This window comes from Hyla sarda, chromosome 8, assembly GCF_029499605.1.
Source record: "Hyla sarda isolate aHylSar1 chromosome 8, aHylSar1.hap1, whole genome shotgun sequence".
In the NCBI taxonomy this organism is placed as follows: domain Eukaryota; kingdom Metazoa; phylum Chordata; class Amphibia; order Anura; family Hylidae; genus Hyla; species Hyla sarda.
In genome coordinates this window covers 10,436,534-10,455,110 of record NC_079196.1, presented here as the reverse complement: position 1 = coordinate 10,455,110, position 18,577 = coordinate 10,436,534, and the positions used below count along the sequence as shown (strand labels likewise).

General features: G+C 46.6%; 1 protein-coding gene across 1 annotated transcript in view; it reads left to right on the top strand.

Annotated features, from left to right (window-relative positions):
- PDIA5 (protein disulfide isomerase family A member 5) overlaps positions 1-13,160 on the top strand; it is a 63,675-nt gene extending 50,515 nt beyond the window's left edge. The window contains exons 14-16 of the mRNA XM_056535371.1: positions 6,093-6,163; positions 8,759-8,893; positions 8,973-13,160. Of these exons, the coding sequence (XP_056391346.1) occupies positions 6,093-6,163; positions 8,759-8,893; positions 8,973-9,053 (287 nt within the window). The 3' untranslated portion in view covers positions 9,054-13,160. The remainder of the gene's footprint in view (positions 1-6,092; positions 6,164-8,758; positions 8,894-8,972) is intronic.
- The last annotated feature ends 5,417 nt before the right edge of the window (positions 13,161-18,577 follow it).

Below are 18,577 nucleotides of genomic sequence, written 5' to 3'. Positions count from 1 at the left end.
CTGCCAACACCTCCACGCTGTGTCATTCAGCCACTATATGGTCTCCTCATGCTGCCAACACCTTCACACTGTGTCATTCAGCCACTATATGGTCTCCTCACACTGATGCCACCTCCAGGCTGTGTCATTCAGCCTCTATATGGTCTCCTCACACTGATGCCACCTCCACGCTGTGTCATTCAGACACTATATGGTCTCCTCATGCTTCAGCCTCATCCACGCTGTGTCATTCAGCCACTATATGGTCTCCTCTTGCTGCCAACACCTCCACGCTATGTCATTCAGTCACTATATGGTCTCCTCATGCTGCCAACACCTCCACACTGTGCCATTCAGCCACTATACGGTCACCTCATGCTGCCAACACCTTCACACTGTGTCATTCAGCCACTATATGGTCTCCTCACACTGATGCCACCTCCAGGCTGTGTCATTCAGCCACTAAATGGTCTCCTCATGCTGCCAACACCTTCACACTGTATCGTTCAGCCACTATATGGTCACCTCACACTGATGCCACCACCAGGCTCTGTCAATCTGCATGTAATTCTGAATAACAGTATTATTTCACTACCCCAGCACACTCCATATGCATGTTAGAACACAGCAAAGTGTTCTATTCTATACCCCAATTGAGGCTCTCTGTAGGCCACAAATAGCCCTTTTTTTTTTATATAGATTCGCCGCTAATAAATTCGGATCAAACTGAATGTTTTTTAAAAATTCGGCGAATCGACCGAATCTTTCAAAAGTTCGCTCATCTCTAGAAACCACTGATCAACATGAACAAATGCAAAATGCAGATGTTGTACCTTGCCCAAAACGCACACTTTTATTCCTTAAAATTCGTAATTTTTATTCCTATTTCTTGCGCTTTGCGTTTTATATTTGTGAGAATTCCCCCTCCATACCTTTCTCGCCATTGCATACACAATCAAACTATCAAGTCCTTTTTGCAAAAAATATAAAAAAAATTTAAATTTGCACTTGCAAATAAAAATATCCACCAAAATTAAGACAAAAGACAATGATAAATTCCCCCCAATAAACTCCCATTTCTTCCATGTGTCTTAATTTTAAAAAGGCTTGAAAATTACAGCTAAACGAAAAATGCAAAAAAAAATTTAAAGGTTGTTTAAAAAAAATAAAAAAAAGTGCATAAAATTGGGTTAAAAAGCAGTAAAAAATACATTACAGCTAAAAAGACCTGAAATGCAAAAAAAAAAAAAAAAAACTTGAAAATATGATTCTTATACACTAAAACCAAGACAAATGTTGATGATCTAAATACAGTAAAGGTAAATTGATCTTTGATCTTCACTTTGCCTGGGATAAGCGGTAGAAGGTCTTCAATGGTAAAGTCAGAAAAAAATTGTTGGGCCAGCACCGACACTTAATGTATTTAAATCAATGGGCACCTATTTAGATGTTGTACATCTTGGCAATACAATAGTTTTTCTAATATAGTTCTTTAAAAATGTTCATGTTTTATTAAAGAAAAATGCCTTTGAAAATTCCACCACTAGGGGTCCCCATACCTCCTGGAACACTGATGAGTCCCACAGCAGCATGAGCGTGTCCAAGGTCATGGACATGTGATGGTTGATTGACAAGGCTGCAGGAGGAACACAGCCTGCAGTTTTACTAACCATGTGCCTCCAGCTGTTGCAAAACTACAACTCCACGCATGCCTGGACAGTCAAAGGATGTCTGGGCATACTGGGAGTTGAAGTTTGCAAAAGCTGTAGGCACACAGCTGAGGGCAACACTGCTGTAAAACAAGTCCCAGCATTATAGGACTGGAAAAGGATGACACACATGAATGGCATAGGAAGATGTACCGTATATACTCGAGTATAAGCCGACCCGAGTATAAGCCGAGGCCCCTAATTTCAACCCAAAATCCCAGGAAAAGTTATTGACTCGAGTATAAGCCTAGGGTGGGAAATACATCATCCCCCCCCTGTCATCATCCAGACCCCCGTCATTAACATCCTCATCCTCATCATCATCACCGCCTGTCATCATCCAGACCGTCATCATCATCACCTGTCATCATCCCCTTGTCATCATCCCACACCCCCCCTTCATCATCCCCTTGTCATCATCCCACACCCCCCCCTTCATCCCCTTGTAATCATCCCACACCCCCCTTCATCATCCCCTTGTCATCATCCCCACCCCCCTTCATCATCCCCTTGTAATCATCCCACACCCCCCCCCCTTCATCATCCCACACCCCCCCTTCATCATCCTCTTGTCGTCATCCGCCCTCAGTGGTTTTCAACCTGCGGACCTCCAGAGGTTTCAAAACTACAACTCCCAGCAAGCCCGGGCAGCCATCGGCTGTCCGGGCTTGCTGGGAGTTGTAGTTTTGAAACCTCCGGAGGTCCGCAGGTTGAAGACCACTGCGGCCTTCGTCATCATCCAGCCCCCTCTCACCCCCTTTAGTTCTGTACAGTACTCACCTCCGCTCGGCACTGGTCCGGTGCTGCAGGGCTGTCCGGAGAGGAGGTGGTCCGGTGGGATAGTGGTTCCGGGCTGCTATCTTCACCGGGGAGGCCTCTTCTCCGCGCTGCGGGCCCGGAATAGAGGCGTTGCCTGGACGATGACGCAGAAGGACGTTGGTAATGAACGTACCTCTGCGTCGTCGTCAAGGCAACGTGACTATTCTGGGGCCGGGCCCGAAGCGCTTAGAAGAGGCCTCCCCGGTGAAGATAGCAGCCCGGAACCACTATCCCACCGGACCACCTCCTCTCCGGACAGTCCTGCAGCACCGGACCAGCGCCGAGCGGAGGCGAGTACTGTACAGAACTAAAGGGGGTGAGAGGGGGCTGGATGATGTCGAAAGCCGCAGTGGTCTTCAACCTGCGGACCTCCGGAGGTTTCAAAACTACAACTCCCAGCAAGCCCGGACAGCCGATGGCTGCCCGGGCTTGCTGGGAGTTGTAGTTTTGAAACCTCTGGAGGTCCGCAGGTTGAAGACCACTGCGGGTGGAGAGTTCACTCGAGTATAAGCCGAGGGGGGTGTTTTCAGCACGAAAAATCGTGCTGAAAAACTCGGCTTATACTAGAGTATATACGGTAAGTTATACAGTCACCATATTGTCTTTGGTGCTAGAGTACAGCAGTCAGAGCAGGGCTGCCAGGCTCCTGAAAGCAGTGAGTCAGCAGAGTGAGTGAGGGAGGGGAGGAGCCATCACAGTGCAGACTAGAGAAGGACATGCCCCCTCCCTTTGTGAAGATGAAAAAGACATTGAGCAGCTGTAATATGTTATTTTTTTACTGGAATATGGGTGATACATACAAATTACATGTACATGATCCGGATGAGGTACTGAGAAATGAAACAATTTTTTTTTGTGGGACCTGACAGGTACAAAAGTATAAAAAAAAAAGTAAAGACATACAAGTATTGAAAAAACACAAGCGAAATGCACTCCAATACACTCTAATGCATTTTGGATGACAGGGTCTTACACTCAAACCATGAATAAGGTCGTCCTGTCCGAAACGTGTTTAGTGCGTAAAGGATTTTTAAGTGTCAGTGCTGGCAGAACTATATATTTTTTTGACAGAATTTGCTGATAAATGTTGATGATCGCAGCGTCCGTGTTCTTTCTCCGTTTTGCGTCTTCATCTGCCCCCTCTCCTCTTCTTTTCGTGCTGAGTTCAGTGATGTTCCTGCCTGCAGGGGGCGCTGGCCGGGCAGCGAACTGTTTGATGTGGAGACATCTGTGTTGCTTCCTCTATGGGGTTCTTAGTGCAGCCTTAAAATGTGTCTGATCCAAGATAACAGGGGATTATGGGATTTGTAACCATCCACACGGGGTCCTGAATGAAGTCTGAGAAGCGGGTTAACCCTTCAGGTGCTGGCGGTTCTTGTGCAGTGTATATAGGCATCGCTCCGTCTATGTACATACAGCACCATGAGAGGTTCTGCAACTCACTCCTATAATACTGCTCATTTACAATCTCGTTCAGTGAATGTTTATAGTGATGGGTTTATACAAGTACTTACTTGTCTTGATTACACAGATCTGAGGGTTTGTTACAACGTATATGTATAATAACAGTCATGTGACATTCATGCTGTTCATCGAGCTACTACAGAGCAGTGCATTCTGGGTGAGCAGAGGGGAGACAGAGGGGTCTGGAGGGAGGAGGATAGAGGGGTCTGGAGAGAGATGGATAGAGGGGTCTGGAGGGAGGTGGATAGAGGGGTCTGGAGGAGGACAGAGGGGGTCTGGAGGAGGAGGAGGACAGAGGGGTCTGGAGGGAGGTGGATAGAGGGGTCTGGAGGAGGAGGAGGACAGAGGGGTCTGGAGGGAGGTGGATAGAGGGGTCTGGAGGAGGAGGAGGACAGAGGGGTCTGGAGGGAGGTGGATAGAGGGGTCTGGAGGGAGGTGGATAGAGGGGTCTGGAGGGAGGAGGATAGAGGGGTCTGGAGGGAGGAGGATAGAGGGGTCTGGAGGGAGGAGGATAGAGGGGTCTGGAGGGAGGAGGATAGAGGGGTCTGGAGGGAGGAGGATAGAGGGGTCTGGAGGGAGGAGGATAGAGGGGTCTGGAGGGAGGAGGATAGAGGGGTCTGGAGGGAGGAGGATAGAGGGGTCTGGAGGGAGGAGGATAGAGGGGTCTGGAGGAGGAGGACAGAAGGAGTCTGGAGGGAGGAGGATAGAGGGGTCTGGAGGAGGAGGATAGAGGGGTCTGGAGAGAGGTGGATAGAGGGGTCTGGAGGGAGGAGGATAGAGGGGTCTGGAGGGAGGAGGATAGAGGGGTCTGGAGGGAGGAGGATAGAGGGGTCTGGAGGGAGGAGGATAGAGGGGTCTGGAGGGAGGAGGAGGACAGAGGGGTCTGGAGGGAGGTGGATAGAGGGGTCTGGAGGGAGGAGGATAGAGGGGTCTGGAGGAGGAGGAGGACAGAGGGGTCTGGAGGGAGGAGGATAGAGGGGTCTGGAGGGAGGAGGATAGAGGGGTCTGGAGGGAGGTGGATAGAGGGGTCTGGAGGGAGGAGGATAGAGGGGTCTGGAGGGAGGAGGATAGAGGGGTCTGGAGGGAGGAGGATAGAGGGGTCTGGAGGGAGGAGGATAGAGGGGTCTGGAGGGAGGAGGATAGAGGGGTCTGGAGGGAGGAGGATAGAGGGGTCTGGAGGGAGGAGGATAGAGGGGTCTGGAGGGAGGAGGATAGAGGGGTCTGGAGGGAGGAGGATAGAGGGGTCTGGAGGAGGAGGAGGACAGAGGGGTCTGGAGGAGGAGGAGGATAGAGGGGTCTGGAGGAGGAGGAGGATAGAGGGGTCTGGAGGAGGAGGAGGAGGAGGATAGAGGGGTCTGGAGGGAGGAGGACAGAGGGAGCTATTTCCTTTGCTTACTGATAACACATGTTTTGTTGGCTGGGCTGAGCGTGCATGTGTTTGGGGGTGGGGGGGGGGAATAAATTATTTTCCTCCATTAATTTGTCTCCTTTCTGTTTCTTTGCGTTCACAGAAGTGTATTAACCCCGCGTCACCCTCCTTCCTCTCATAATAAACATTGTCGTTAAGCTCCTCCACAATCTCTGCGCCGCTCGCATTCTCCTTTGTTCTCCGCTATCTCCCTCATTAGCGCTTCGCCTCGTCCATTTTCCGTAGCGTAATTACAGTTAATTGCTTGTGACATGAAAGCTGCGGCGTTCGGCGATTCATTGTGGCAACTCCTAATTTGTCGCAATGCCTTTTATGAATGGCGTCTCGCGGAGCAGTCCAGGCACAGGCGTCGCTCGGTCCTAAAAGCGTCCGGATGTTATTGGCCCCTTTGACGCTCCCGACGGGACAATTGGTTTTATCCTCCTCTGTCAGAAGCGATCAGGACGAGGGGCGTCAGATCAATGAAGCAAATTGATTATTGGTGACTGCAAGTAATTGGCGTAAGGGAAAACGCCAGAAATGCTAATTTATTGGTAGAGGGAGGCGTTAGCGTTGTTGTTCATCCTCCATTCTTTACACTGCAGGCCGGCCCCTCACATTGGTGATTTCTCTTCTTTATAGTAATCTTAGGTCCCTGTATATGTCGTGTAGCCATCTTTTTGTTACATTGTAACAGTCTCCTCCTTTTTCAGGGTGTCCTCACTGCAAAAACGCAGTTCCCGATTTCACGACCGCGGCAGAGGAGTTCAAAGAAGATCGCAAGGTGAGTGCGAAAAAACAGGCGCTTGTTATTTAGTGTAGTAGGCCAGTGTTTCCCAACCATGGTGCCTCCAGCTGTTGCAAAACTACAACTCTCAGCATGCCCGGAAAGCCAATGGCTTTCCGGGCATGCTGAGAGTTGTAGTTTAGCAACAGCTGGGGGCAGCCTGGGTGGGAAACACTAGTTTTATGTGTCTGAGAAAGTGAAGTACATGATGACATCATTACCTATTAGATCCCTCCTGGTAACTCCCAGCCCCCTCCCCTCTAGCTCTATCTGTATACTGCTGCTATTTCTATGGATCAGGATATATAGCAGTTATACACCTCCCCTCCTGCTCTATCTGTATACTGCTGCTGCTATCTCTATGGGATCAGGATATATAGTAGTTATGCACCTCCTCTCCAGCTCTATCTGTATACTGCTGCTGCTATCTCTATAGAATCAGGATATATAGTAGTTATGCACCTCCTCTCCAGCTCTATCTGTATACTGCTGTTATCTCTATGAGATCAGGATATATAATAATTATACACCTCCCCTCCAGCTCTATCTGTATACTGCTGCTGTTATCTCTATGGGATCAGGATATATAATAATTATACACCTCCCCTCCAGCTCTATCTGTATACTGCTGCTATCTCTATAGGATCAGGATATATAGTATACACCTCCCCTCCAGCTCTATCTGTATACTGCTGCTTTCTCTATAGGATCAGGATATATAGAAGTTATACACCTCCCCTCCAGCTCTCTGTATACTGCTGCGTCTATAGAATCGGGATATATAATGGTTATACACCTCCCCTCCAGCTCTATCTGTATACTGCTGCGTCTATAGGATCAGGATATATAGAAGTTATACACCTTCCCTCCAGCTCTATCTGTATACTGCTGCGTCTATAGGATCAGGATATATAGAAGTTATACACCTCCCCTACAGCTCTATCTGTATACTGCTGTGTCTATAGGATCAGGATATATAGTAGTTATACACCTCCCCTCCAGCTCTATCTGTATACTGCTGTGTCTATAGGATCAGGATATATAGAAGTTATACACCTCCCCTCCAGCTCTATCTGTATACTGATGCGTCTATAGGATCAGGATATATAGAAGTTATACACTCCCCTACAGCTCTATCTGTATACTGCTGCGTCTATAGTATCAGGATATATAGTAGTTATACACCTCCCCTCCAGCTCTATCTGTATACTGCTGTGTCTATAGGATCAGGATATATAGAAGTTATACACCTCCCCTCCAGCTCTATCTGTATACTGCTGTGTCTATAGGATCAGGATATATAGAAGTTATACACCTCCCCTCCAGCTCTATCTGTATACTGCTGATATCTCTATGGGATCTGGATATATAGTAGTTATACACCTCCCCTCCAGCTCTATCTGTATACTGCTGTGTCTATAGTATCAGGATATATAGTAGTTATACACCTCCCCTCCAGCTCTATCTGTATACTGCTGTGTCTATAGGATCAGGATATATAGAAGTTATACATCTGCCCTGAGGCTGTATTCACAAATTGTTAAAAAATTAAATATAGAAAAAATCTCTGCTCGGGTTGGTGTAGATTTTTGATGGGTTTCCGCTCTGTTTCCGTGTTTTTATAATGAAATCATAATCACCACATGCGCATCCAGCGGAAAATACCTACCTAGTCACTTGTGCTGACAGATGGTCGAGAAATTATCAGAAAATGCAAATAATTAATATAAACAAGATAGGACCCCCCCCCCCCCCCCCCCTAACTTTTTTATTTAGGGATGATTAAGAATTATTTGCATAAAACAAGTTGGTCACAAACCTGGCTGTGATCGGTACAATAAGGTGTTGCTGGGAGTTGTAGTACCACAAACCGCTCGTCCAGACTAATCCATAGTCAGCATTTGATCTGATTTTGCAGACGCGCTCTTCCCAGTACTCGGCGCCATTCTCCTCAGACGATATTCTTCTGTGGCTCTCGGCCTCTTCCGCCGCCATCTCTCCTCCGGTATTTGCAGATTAGTCAGAAATAATAATAATAATTCACTTTTCAATTTCCGCCCGTCTGACAAGAATTGAATGGAAATAAAAGGCAAACATGGCGGTATTAATAGACGCCGATATATCTGGCTGTTCTCTGCGGCGGCGTCTGATCGAATTCATTTCCCTCAGTAAATACGCGGATCGGTCGTGTTCCCTCCGACGCTCGTCTCCTTTAGATCAGGTCTCATTTTACCAGACAGAATTAACCCTTCTGCTGGTTTGAGCCGCCATTTCTGTTTTTACGTGGAGACACATTTGTGTTTTTACTGAACTTTAAAGCGGTACATCACTGGCCAGCGTTCGGAAGTCAGCCACACCCCCTCCCATAGACTTGCATTGAGGGGGCGTGTTGTGACATCACAAGGGGGGTGTGGTTGACCCCTGCAGCATGCACAATGTGTACAGAAATAAATGTTTCGAACACTGGGCAGTGGAGTACCCCTTTAAGCTTAAATGAACTCTTATATTTTCCATGCACCGTGCTGGCCGTTGTCTTTCTGCGTAGAAAGCATCACATGACCTGGTCTGCTGACACGCTGCTTTACCTTACAGATCGCGTACGCCGCTGTGGACTGCACCAAAGAGAAGAACCAGGATCTGTGTAAGCAGGAGGGGGTGGAGGGCTTCCCCACCTTCAGCTACTACAACTATGGGAAGTTCACCGAGAAGTACAACGGGGAGCGCTCGGTGAGTGTCCTTCTGGATGGGGGAGGGGGGGGGGGTCAGGGGATGACAGATTAGTAATTACGTTTTCTCTCTGAATCAGGAATCTGCGTTTATTTCGTTCATACGGTCGCTCAGAGAAATGGATCACGTAAAGCTGGGGAAGAAGAAGGAGGAACTGTAATCCCAATCCCTGCAGTGCAACATGGCCCCCCAGCCTCCGGGTCTGAGAAGAATGTGTCCTAGTACATTGAAGACCCTGCACCCCTAATCTCCAGTGCACTGTATGAAGACCCTACACCCCTAATCTCCAGTGCACTGTATGACGACCCTACACCCCTAATCTCCAGTGCACTGTATGAAGACCCTACACCCCTACTCTCCAGTGCACTGTATGAAGACCCTGCACCCCTAATCTCCAGTGCACTGTATGACGACCCTACACCCCTAATCTCCAGTGCACTGTATGAAGACCCTGCACCCCTTATCTCCAGTGCACTGTATGAAGACCCTACACCCCTAATCTCCAGTGCACTGTATGACGACCCTACACCCCTAATCTCCAGTGCACTGTATGAAGACCCTGCACCCCTAATCTCCAGTGCACTGTATGAAGACCCTGCACCCCTAATCTCCAGTGCACTGTATGACGACCCTACACCCCTAATCTCCAGTGCACTGTATGAAGACCCTACACCCCTAATCTCCAGTGCACTGTATGACGACCCTACACCCCTAATCTCCAGTGCACTGTATGAAGACCCTGCACCCCTAATCTCCAGTGCACTGTATGACGACCCTACACCCCTAATCTCCAGTGCACTGTATGACGACCCTACACCCCTAATCTCCAGTGCACTGTATGAAGACCCTACACCCCTAATCTCCAGTGCACTGTATAAAGACCCTACACCCCTAATCTCCAGTGCACTGTATGAAGACCCTACACCCCTAATCTACAGTGCACTGTATGAAGACCCTGAACCCCTAATCTCCAGTGCACTGTATGAAGACCCTGAACCCCTAATCTCCAGTGCACTGTATGAAGACCCTTAACCCCTAATCTCCAGTGCACTGTATGATGACCCTACACCCCTAATCTCCAGTGCACTGTATGAAGACCCTGAACCCCTAATCTCCAGTGCACTGTATGAAGACCCTGAACCCCTAATCTCCAGTGCACTGTATGAAGACCCTGAACCCCTAATCTCCAGTGCACTGTATGACGACCCTACACCCCTAATCTCCAGTGCACTGTATGACGACCCTACACCCCTAATCTCCAGTGCACTGTATGACGACCCTACACCCCTTATCTCCAGTGAACTGACCCCTAACCTCTAGTGCACTGTATGAACATCCCCTAAACTTAAATGCACTGTATGAAGACCCTGGTGAACCAAGTTTGCAGTGCACTGTGTATGATGTGTGCCCGCTCTGCAGTGCTCCCCATCGGACCCCTTATACTGCAGTGCTCCCCATCGGACCCCTTATACTGCAGTGCTCCCCATCGGACCCCTTATACTGCAGTGCTCCCCATCGGACCCCTTATACTGCAGTGCTCCCCACCGGACCCCCTATACTGCAGTGCTCCCCACCGGACCCCCTATACTGCAGTGCTCCCCACCGGACCCCCTATACTGCAGTGCTCCCCACCGGACCCCCTATACTGCAGTGCTCCCCACCGGACCCCCTATACTGCAGTGCTCCCCACCGGACCCCTTATACTGCAGTGCTCCCCACCGGACCCCTTATACTGCAGTGCTCCCCACCGGACCCCTTATACTGCAGTGCTCCCCACCGGACCCCCTATACTGCAGTGCTCCCCACCGGACCCCCTATACTGCAGTGCTCCCCATCGGACCCCCTATACTGCAGTGCTCCCCATCGGACCCCTTATACTGCAGTGCTCCCCATCGGACCCCTTATACTGCAGTGCACAAAATGAAACCACTGTAGGGACCTCCGATGTATAACCTACAGTGCACTGTAATACCTACAAAGAACCCTCTTCTCCTAATACTCTCCAGTGCCCTCTACAAAGACCCCCCCCCCACACCTGCCCACCAGGCCTTAGTTGGGGGGGATCCAGCAGTGCATTGGATCTGCTCACAGCTTCCAGGACCACCACCATCCTGCACCCAGGCTTCCAGGACCTACATATGGGTCCCATCCAGTGGACTCGCACCTCTGAGCTCTCAGTATCGATGCTGCAGAAAGGAGAATCAACCACTTCCTATTCGTATCGCCGCGTGTAAAATCTGACCCTATAAATGGGCGGCCGGAGCCGGGGGTCTCCCCGGGATAAGACCCTACACACAACAGAGACCCCCGGTAAGCCTTGTGCTGGGCACACTGACCCCACACGGGGTGGTGCTATCCTTTATCCTGCGGCTCAGGGCGCCCGATACAAAACTAATCAACCCCCTAATACTCTGCGGCCCCCGATATCGCAGCAAGGTGATTGGAACTCGATGAGAATGATTGGAGTTTCGGCTCCCGTTCTCGGCTGCTATCTCCCCTTTATTTGGATGCTGACAATCTGAACGCCAGGACCACGACTTACTGCCATAGAATCCCATTCCTTGTCCCTGCCACGTCTGCAGTGACTCCCCGGGGCCACGCTGCATCCGTAATACTGCACTGCACATGTCTGCTATTTAAAGGGAATCTCCACCCAGATAAGGTTCCTTTAGAGTAGGGTTCCCCAACCTGTGGCTCTCCAGCTGTTTAAAAAAACTAAATCCCAGCATGCCCTGGGCAGGAGGTTTAGCTTTACAATAAATCTATGTACACCCTGGAAGAACTGTTTTAAAGGACATCTTCAGCGTGATTAACCCTTATCCCCTAGGGGATAAGTGTTTGATCGCGGGGGGTCCGACCGCTGGGACCCCCTGTGATCTCCTGTACGGGGCCGCGGCTGTCCCGTGCAGGGGGCGTGCCGGCCTCAGCATGACGTTGCAGCCGCCACGCCTCCTCCATACATCTCTATGGGAGAGGCGGGGAGGCAGCATTCGTGCCTCCCCCAATAGAACTGTATGGGGACGGGGAGGAGACGGGGCGTCACCGTCGACCTCTAGGCTGACGCTACGCGCCTTAGCGCTCACCATTAGCGCCCCGTTAGGGAGACCGCGGGGGGTCCCAGCGCTCGGACCCCCCGCAATCAAACACTTATCTCCTATCCTGGGGATAAGTGTCATATCGCTGCAGTTGTCCTTTAAGGTTTATTAACATTGATAAACTACAACTCCCAACGTGCACTTGCAAAACTTTTACAACTCTTTCAACATTTTTACCTAGGAATGCTGGGAGTTGTAGTTTTGCATTAGCTGGAAAAAGCAGTGTTTCCCAACTAGTGTGCCTCCAGCTGTTGCAAAACTACAACCCCCCATTGTGCCCGGACAGCCGTTGGCTGTCCGGGAACAATGGGAGTTGTAGTTTTGCAATACTTTTACAAATGCAGCAAAACTACAACTCCCAACATGCCCTTACAAAACTGTCGCAAAACTTGTTTTACCTGGGCATGCTGGGAGTTGTAGTTTTGCATCTGCAGGAGAGAGAGCAGTGTTTTCTCCAACCAGTGTGCCTCCAGCTGTTGCAAAACTACAACTCCATTTTTCCCTGAACATGCTGGGAGTTGTAGTTTTGCAACATTAATAAAGCTTTTTGTGTCAGGGCTTTGTGGGAATTCCTTTACAAATGATGCAACACTACAATTCCCAGCATGCCCTGACAAAAGTCTTGTAAAAGTTGTCGCTTTGAATCAGCTCGAGCATGCTGGGAGTTGTAGTTCTGCAGCAGCTGGAATGCTACAGATTGGGAAACACGGTAACAGATCTAACTGCACCAACTAAATATTACTTTAAAAACCAATCAGGAGGCCGGAAAGTAAGTCCCGCCTCCTGACTGCTTCGTTGCACAAGTCAGGACTGCAGGGGAAGGTCATGTGACCCCACAAAGCTCTAATAATAAAGTTAAGGGGGCTCAGAGGGACTTTTGTGACTTTTTTTTTTATTTTTATTTTTTTTACAGCCTCCCCGATTGTTCCTTGGTAATATTTAGTGGGTGCAGCTCCGCCCGCCTAAAGGAGTCTCCCAGAATTAGAAAAACAATTACCACTTTCTTCCAAAACAGCGCCACCCCTGTCCTCAGGTTGGGTGTGGAATTGCAGCTCAGTTCCATTAAAGTAAATAGAGACTAGGTGTAATACCGCACACAGCCTGAGGACAGGGGCGGTGTTTTTCTAATCCTGGATAACCCCTTTAAAGGGGTACTTAAGGGGAAAACAATTTTTTTTATATATATATATATCAGCTGGTGCCAGAAAGTTAAACAGATTTGTAAATTACTTCTATTAAAAAAATTTTATCCTTCCAGTACTTATCAGCTGCTGTATGCTCCACAGGAAGTTGTGTAGTTCTTTCCAGTCTGACCACAGTGCTCTCTGCTGACACCTCTGTCCATGTCAGGAACTGTCCAGTGTTGGAACAAATCTACATAGCAAACCTCTGCTGCTCTGGACAGTTCCTGACATGGACAGAGGTGTCAGCAGAGAGCACTGTGGTCAGACTGGAAAGAACTACACAACTTCCTGTGAAGCATACAGCAGCTGATAAGTACTGGAAGGATTAAGATTTTTTTTTTATAGAAGTAATTTACAAATCTGTTTAACTTTCTGGCACCAGTTGATTTAAAAACATTTAGACACCTTACCCCTTTAAGGTGTCTTGTAGTTGCAGTTCATTGTCATAAATATGTGCCCCCCCCTCCCCCCAAATTTACTAGAGAATATTGGGGTTACCCCTTTTCTGGGCCTGTTTGGAGAGCCCTTTGTTTCAGGAAGTTTTCGGATTATTATTTTTGTAAAGCGTTTTGCGGTCTCGGTTCTCCCGCTTTTCTGCCATTAACACGAGATTATAGTCACGTTGTAGAGATTATAGGGTTGTGACATTCCCACCATACTGTGATGATTATGCCAAAAATCTGAGATTATTTTATGTTCTGTACGTTAAAGTGTCCCCGTCCTCTCTACCTGTCCTCGGCTGTGTTGCGAGCTGATATTCGTTACAATGTAGCTTGGTGTTTCCCAACCTGCGGTTCTCCAGCTGGTGCAAAACTATAACTTCCCCGCATGATGGGTGTTGTAGTTGTAGCCAGAGAGCCACAGGGTGGAGAACACTGATGTAGTCGATTCATCTACCGGGATCCATGAACATCGCTGGGACACTAGAGCAGTGTTTCCTGGTGGTGTGCCTCCAGCTGTTGCAAAACTACAACTCCCAGCATGCCTGGACAACCAAAGACATGCCGACGTGTTTCACAGTACTTACTGCATCATCAGGGATAGTGAGGCTCTAAATGGCGTGTATCACATTTAAAGGGTTTATATAACCTCTCCAGTGACCCTCCTACTAGATCAGTGTTTCCCAATCAGGGTGCCTCCAGCTGTGGCAAAACTACAACTCCCAGCATGCCCAGACAGCCAACGGCTGTCTGGGCATGCTGAGAGTTGGAGTCTTGCAACAGCCGGAGGCAGCCTAGTTGGAAAAAAACTGCTCTAATATCAAGGGTGTCCAACCTTTGTCTCTCCGTCTGTTGAAAAACTACAACTCCCAGCATGCCTGGATAGCCAAAGACATGCCGACATGTTTCACAGTACTTACTGCATCATCAGGGATAGTGAGGCTCTAAATGGCGTGCATCACACTTAAAGGGTTAATATAATCTCTCCAGTGACCCTCCTACAAGATCAGCGTTTCCCAATCGGGGTGCTTCCAACTGTGGCAAAACTACAACTCCCAGCATGCCCAGACAGCCATTGGCTCTATACTGAGACTCCTATATCAGTGTTTTCAAATCATAGTCTGTCCGGGCATGCTTGGAGTTGTAGTTTTGCAACAGCTGGAGGAACACAGGTTGGGAAACACTGCTCTATATCAAGGGTTTGCAACAGCTGGAGAGACGCAGGTCGGACACTCCTCATACAAAGCAGTGTTTCCCAACCGTTGTTCCTCCAGCTGTTGCAAAACTACAACTCCCAGAATGCCCGGACAGCCTTTGGCATGCTGATTGGAAAACAGTGATACAGATCCTCAGTAAGGAGCCAGTGGCTGTTTGGGCATGCTGGGAGTTGTAGTTTTGCAACAGCTGGAGGAACATCATTTGGGAAACACTGTCCTAGATTTTTAGGAACAAAGGCTTAAAAGGCAACAACTCCCATCATTGTGTAATGCCGCTGATCTCCGGTGACTGTCCCGCACACTCTGGGGATCGTCGGTGAGATCCATGCTTCCTGGTGAATGGATTCGGCAGCCTTTGTGCCTTATTGGGGTAAGTGGCGTCTGATGTACAGACGCCGCGTTTCACGAATATCAGTTCGCCCCGCGGTCGCGCTTTGGTTCACCCAATAATGACATTCCAGATGGGATTCCTCTCTAGCCCAAGCCATGGAGCAAGCGCGCCGCCGGGGACCGGGACTTTTTATAGCTAAATTTTATCTTTTCGTTTTTTTTCGTTAATGTGAGACGCCCCGAACTTAAGACTTTACCCATTTTTTTTTAAATCATCGTTTTTCGCTGGACACCACATCCGGCATTTCTTATAGCTTCCACTCGCTCTAGTGTAGTGTTTCTCAACCGGGGTGCCTCCAGCTGTTGCAAGACTACAACTCCAAAGGCTGTCTGGGCATGCTGGGAGTTGTAGTTTTGCAACAGCTGGAGGTCCCCAGCTTGCACTAGGGCAATGTTTCCCAACCAATGTTCTTCCAGCTATTGCAAAACTACAACTCCCAGCATGCCCGGACAGCCAACGGCTGTCCGGGCATGCTGGGAGTTGTAGGTTTGCAACAGCTGGAGGCACCCTACTTGTGAAACACTGCTTTAGCTCAATGTTCCACAACACACGGCTCTCCAGCTGTTGCTATTTTTTTTTTTTTTTTTTACAAATCTTGTCGAACTACAATTCCCAGCATGCCCTACAAGTGTTGAAATTATTGGAACAGTTGTGTCAGTGCACAATGGGAGTTTTAGTTTTGCAACAGCTGGAGGCACCCTAGTTGGGGAAACACTGCTTTAGCTCAGTGTTCCAAAACACACGGCTCTCCAGCTGTTGCAAAAAATATATATATATTTTTTTAAACAAATGTTGCCGAACTACAATTCCCAGCATGCCCTCACAAAACTGTTAAAAGTATTTCAGCAGTTATGTCAGGCCATAATGGGAGTTGTAGTCTTGCTACATTTATAAAACTTTTCAAGCTATGTTCACACGGGGGAAATTTTGCATTCAAATTCCGTACAAAAAAAAAAAATAATTGAATTAGCGAATTTTCTGCTAATTTGGGGAATTTCAAATCACAGATTTCGCTCTTAACTTCAATGGCGCTCGGAGCAGAATTCCGCAAAATTCTAAGACATGTTTGCGGAATCCGGAACAAGTAATTTCACGAATGTGAAATGTGGACTGAATTTTTTTGCGTCATTTCCCGCGCTTAATTTTTCTGCATAATTTCACTCGGAAATTCTGCCGTTGCAAACATAGCCACAGGCCGTGTTCAGCCGCCAGAATTTCCGTTTTTACAACTTTTATAAATGCTGGAAAATGGCAACTTCCATCGTGCCCCGATAAAACGAAAGTTTTTTCTTTTTTTAAAGTTTCGAAACCGTTTAAGAACAGTTATATCGGGATATGCTGGGAGTTGTAGTCTTGCAACAGCTGGAGAGCCACGATTCGGGGAGCGCCGGTCTTAGGCGTTCAGCTGGGAGGAGGCCGACATTGCGTCACTCAGGGATAAGACACCAGACACATGGCGGCGATTGTGCGACCGTAAACCAGAGCGTCAGCGTGACGTCTGGAGAATGTTCCGACTTCATCGGGCAGGTAAAATGAAAATATATATATATTAACAAAAAAGCCAAAAAATATATATTTTTAATTTTTTTCTTTATTTTGCTCTAAGCCAAGATGATGGTTGGGGGAGGGTAATCCGTTTTCGGATGCACGGCGAAGGTTTCCTACATATTGCTACATGTTTCATACTGTATAATGGAGTAAATGCACCATATTTTTGATACACAGAGAATAAGCGCAGAATTTGTTTACATTCCCCGCGGTGAGGATTACGCGGCGTCATCTTCATCTGTCTGCAGATTTTGGTTCTTTTTTTTTTTTCGTTAAGGTCCAGGTTCTGACTGCGTCACGTACGTTCTGATCATCTGTATAATTCCCATTCTGTGTTTAATCGCTGATTTGTTTCATCTCAGAATTAAAATTATTTTACAAATATTTTTTTGTGTTGTGATTACAAGGACCTGGTGTCTGGAGATACATTTACATATATATTTCTATCTTTATCTTATCAGTCTCATATCTATCTATCTATCTCATATCTATCTATCTCATATCTATCTATCTATCTCATATCTATCTATCTATCTCATATCTATCTATCTCATATCTATCTATCTATCTCATATCTATCTATCTATCTCATATCTATCTATCTCATATCTATCTATCTCATATCTATCTATCTCATATCTATCTATCTATCTCATATCTATCTATCTATCTCATATCTCTCATATCTATCTATCTCATATCTATCTATCTCATATCTATCTATCTCATATCTATCTCATATCTATCTCATATCTATCTATCTCATATCTATCTCATATCTATCTATCTATCAATCTCATATCTATCTATCTCATATCTATTTATCTATCTCATATCTATTTATCTATCTCATATCTATCTATCTCATATCTATTTATCTATCTCATATCTATTTATCTCATATCTATCTCATATCTATCTATCTATCAATCTCATATCTATCAATCTCATATCTATCTATCTCATATCTATCTATCTCATATCTATCTATCTCATATCTATTTATCTATCTCATATCTATTTATCTATCTCATATCTATCTATCTCATATCTATTTATCTATCTCATATCTATCTATCTCATATCTATCTATCTATCTCATATCTATCTATCTATCTCATATCTATCTCATATCTATCTATCTCATATCTATCTATCTCATATCTATCTCATCTATTTATATCTATCTATCTCATATCTATCTATCTATCTCTCTCATATCTATCTCTCTCATATCTATCCATCTCATATCTCTCATATCTATCTTATCTATCTCATATCTATCTCATGTCTATCTATCTCATGTCTATCTATCTCATGTCTATCTATCTCATGTCTATCTATCTCATGTCTGTCTATCTATCTCATGTCTGTCTATCTATCTCATGTCTGTCTATCTATCTCATGTCTGTCTATCTATCTCATGTCTATCTATCTATCTCATGTCTATCTATCTCATATCTCTCTCATATCTATCTCATATCTATCTATCTCATATCTATCTATCTCATATCTATCTATCTCATATCTATCTATCTCATATCTATCTCTCTCATATCTATCTCTCTCATATCTATCTCTCTCATATCTATCTATCTCTCTCATATCTATCTATCTCTCTCATATCTATCTATCTATCTCATATCTATCTATCTATCTCATATCTATCTCTCTATCTCATATCTATCTATCTATCTCCTATCTATCTCTCTCATATCTATCTATCTCATATCTATCTCTCTCATATCTATCTCTCTCATATCTATCTCTCTCATATCTATCTCTCTCATATCTATCAGTGAGGTATGA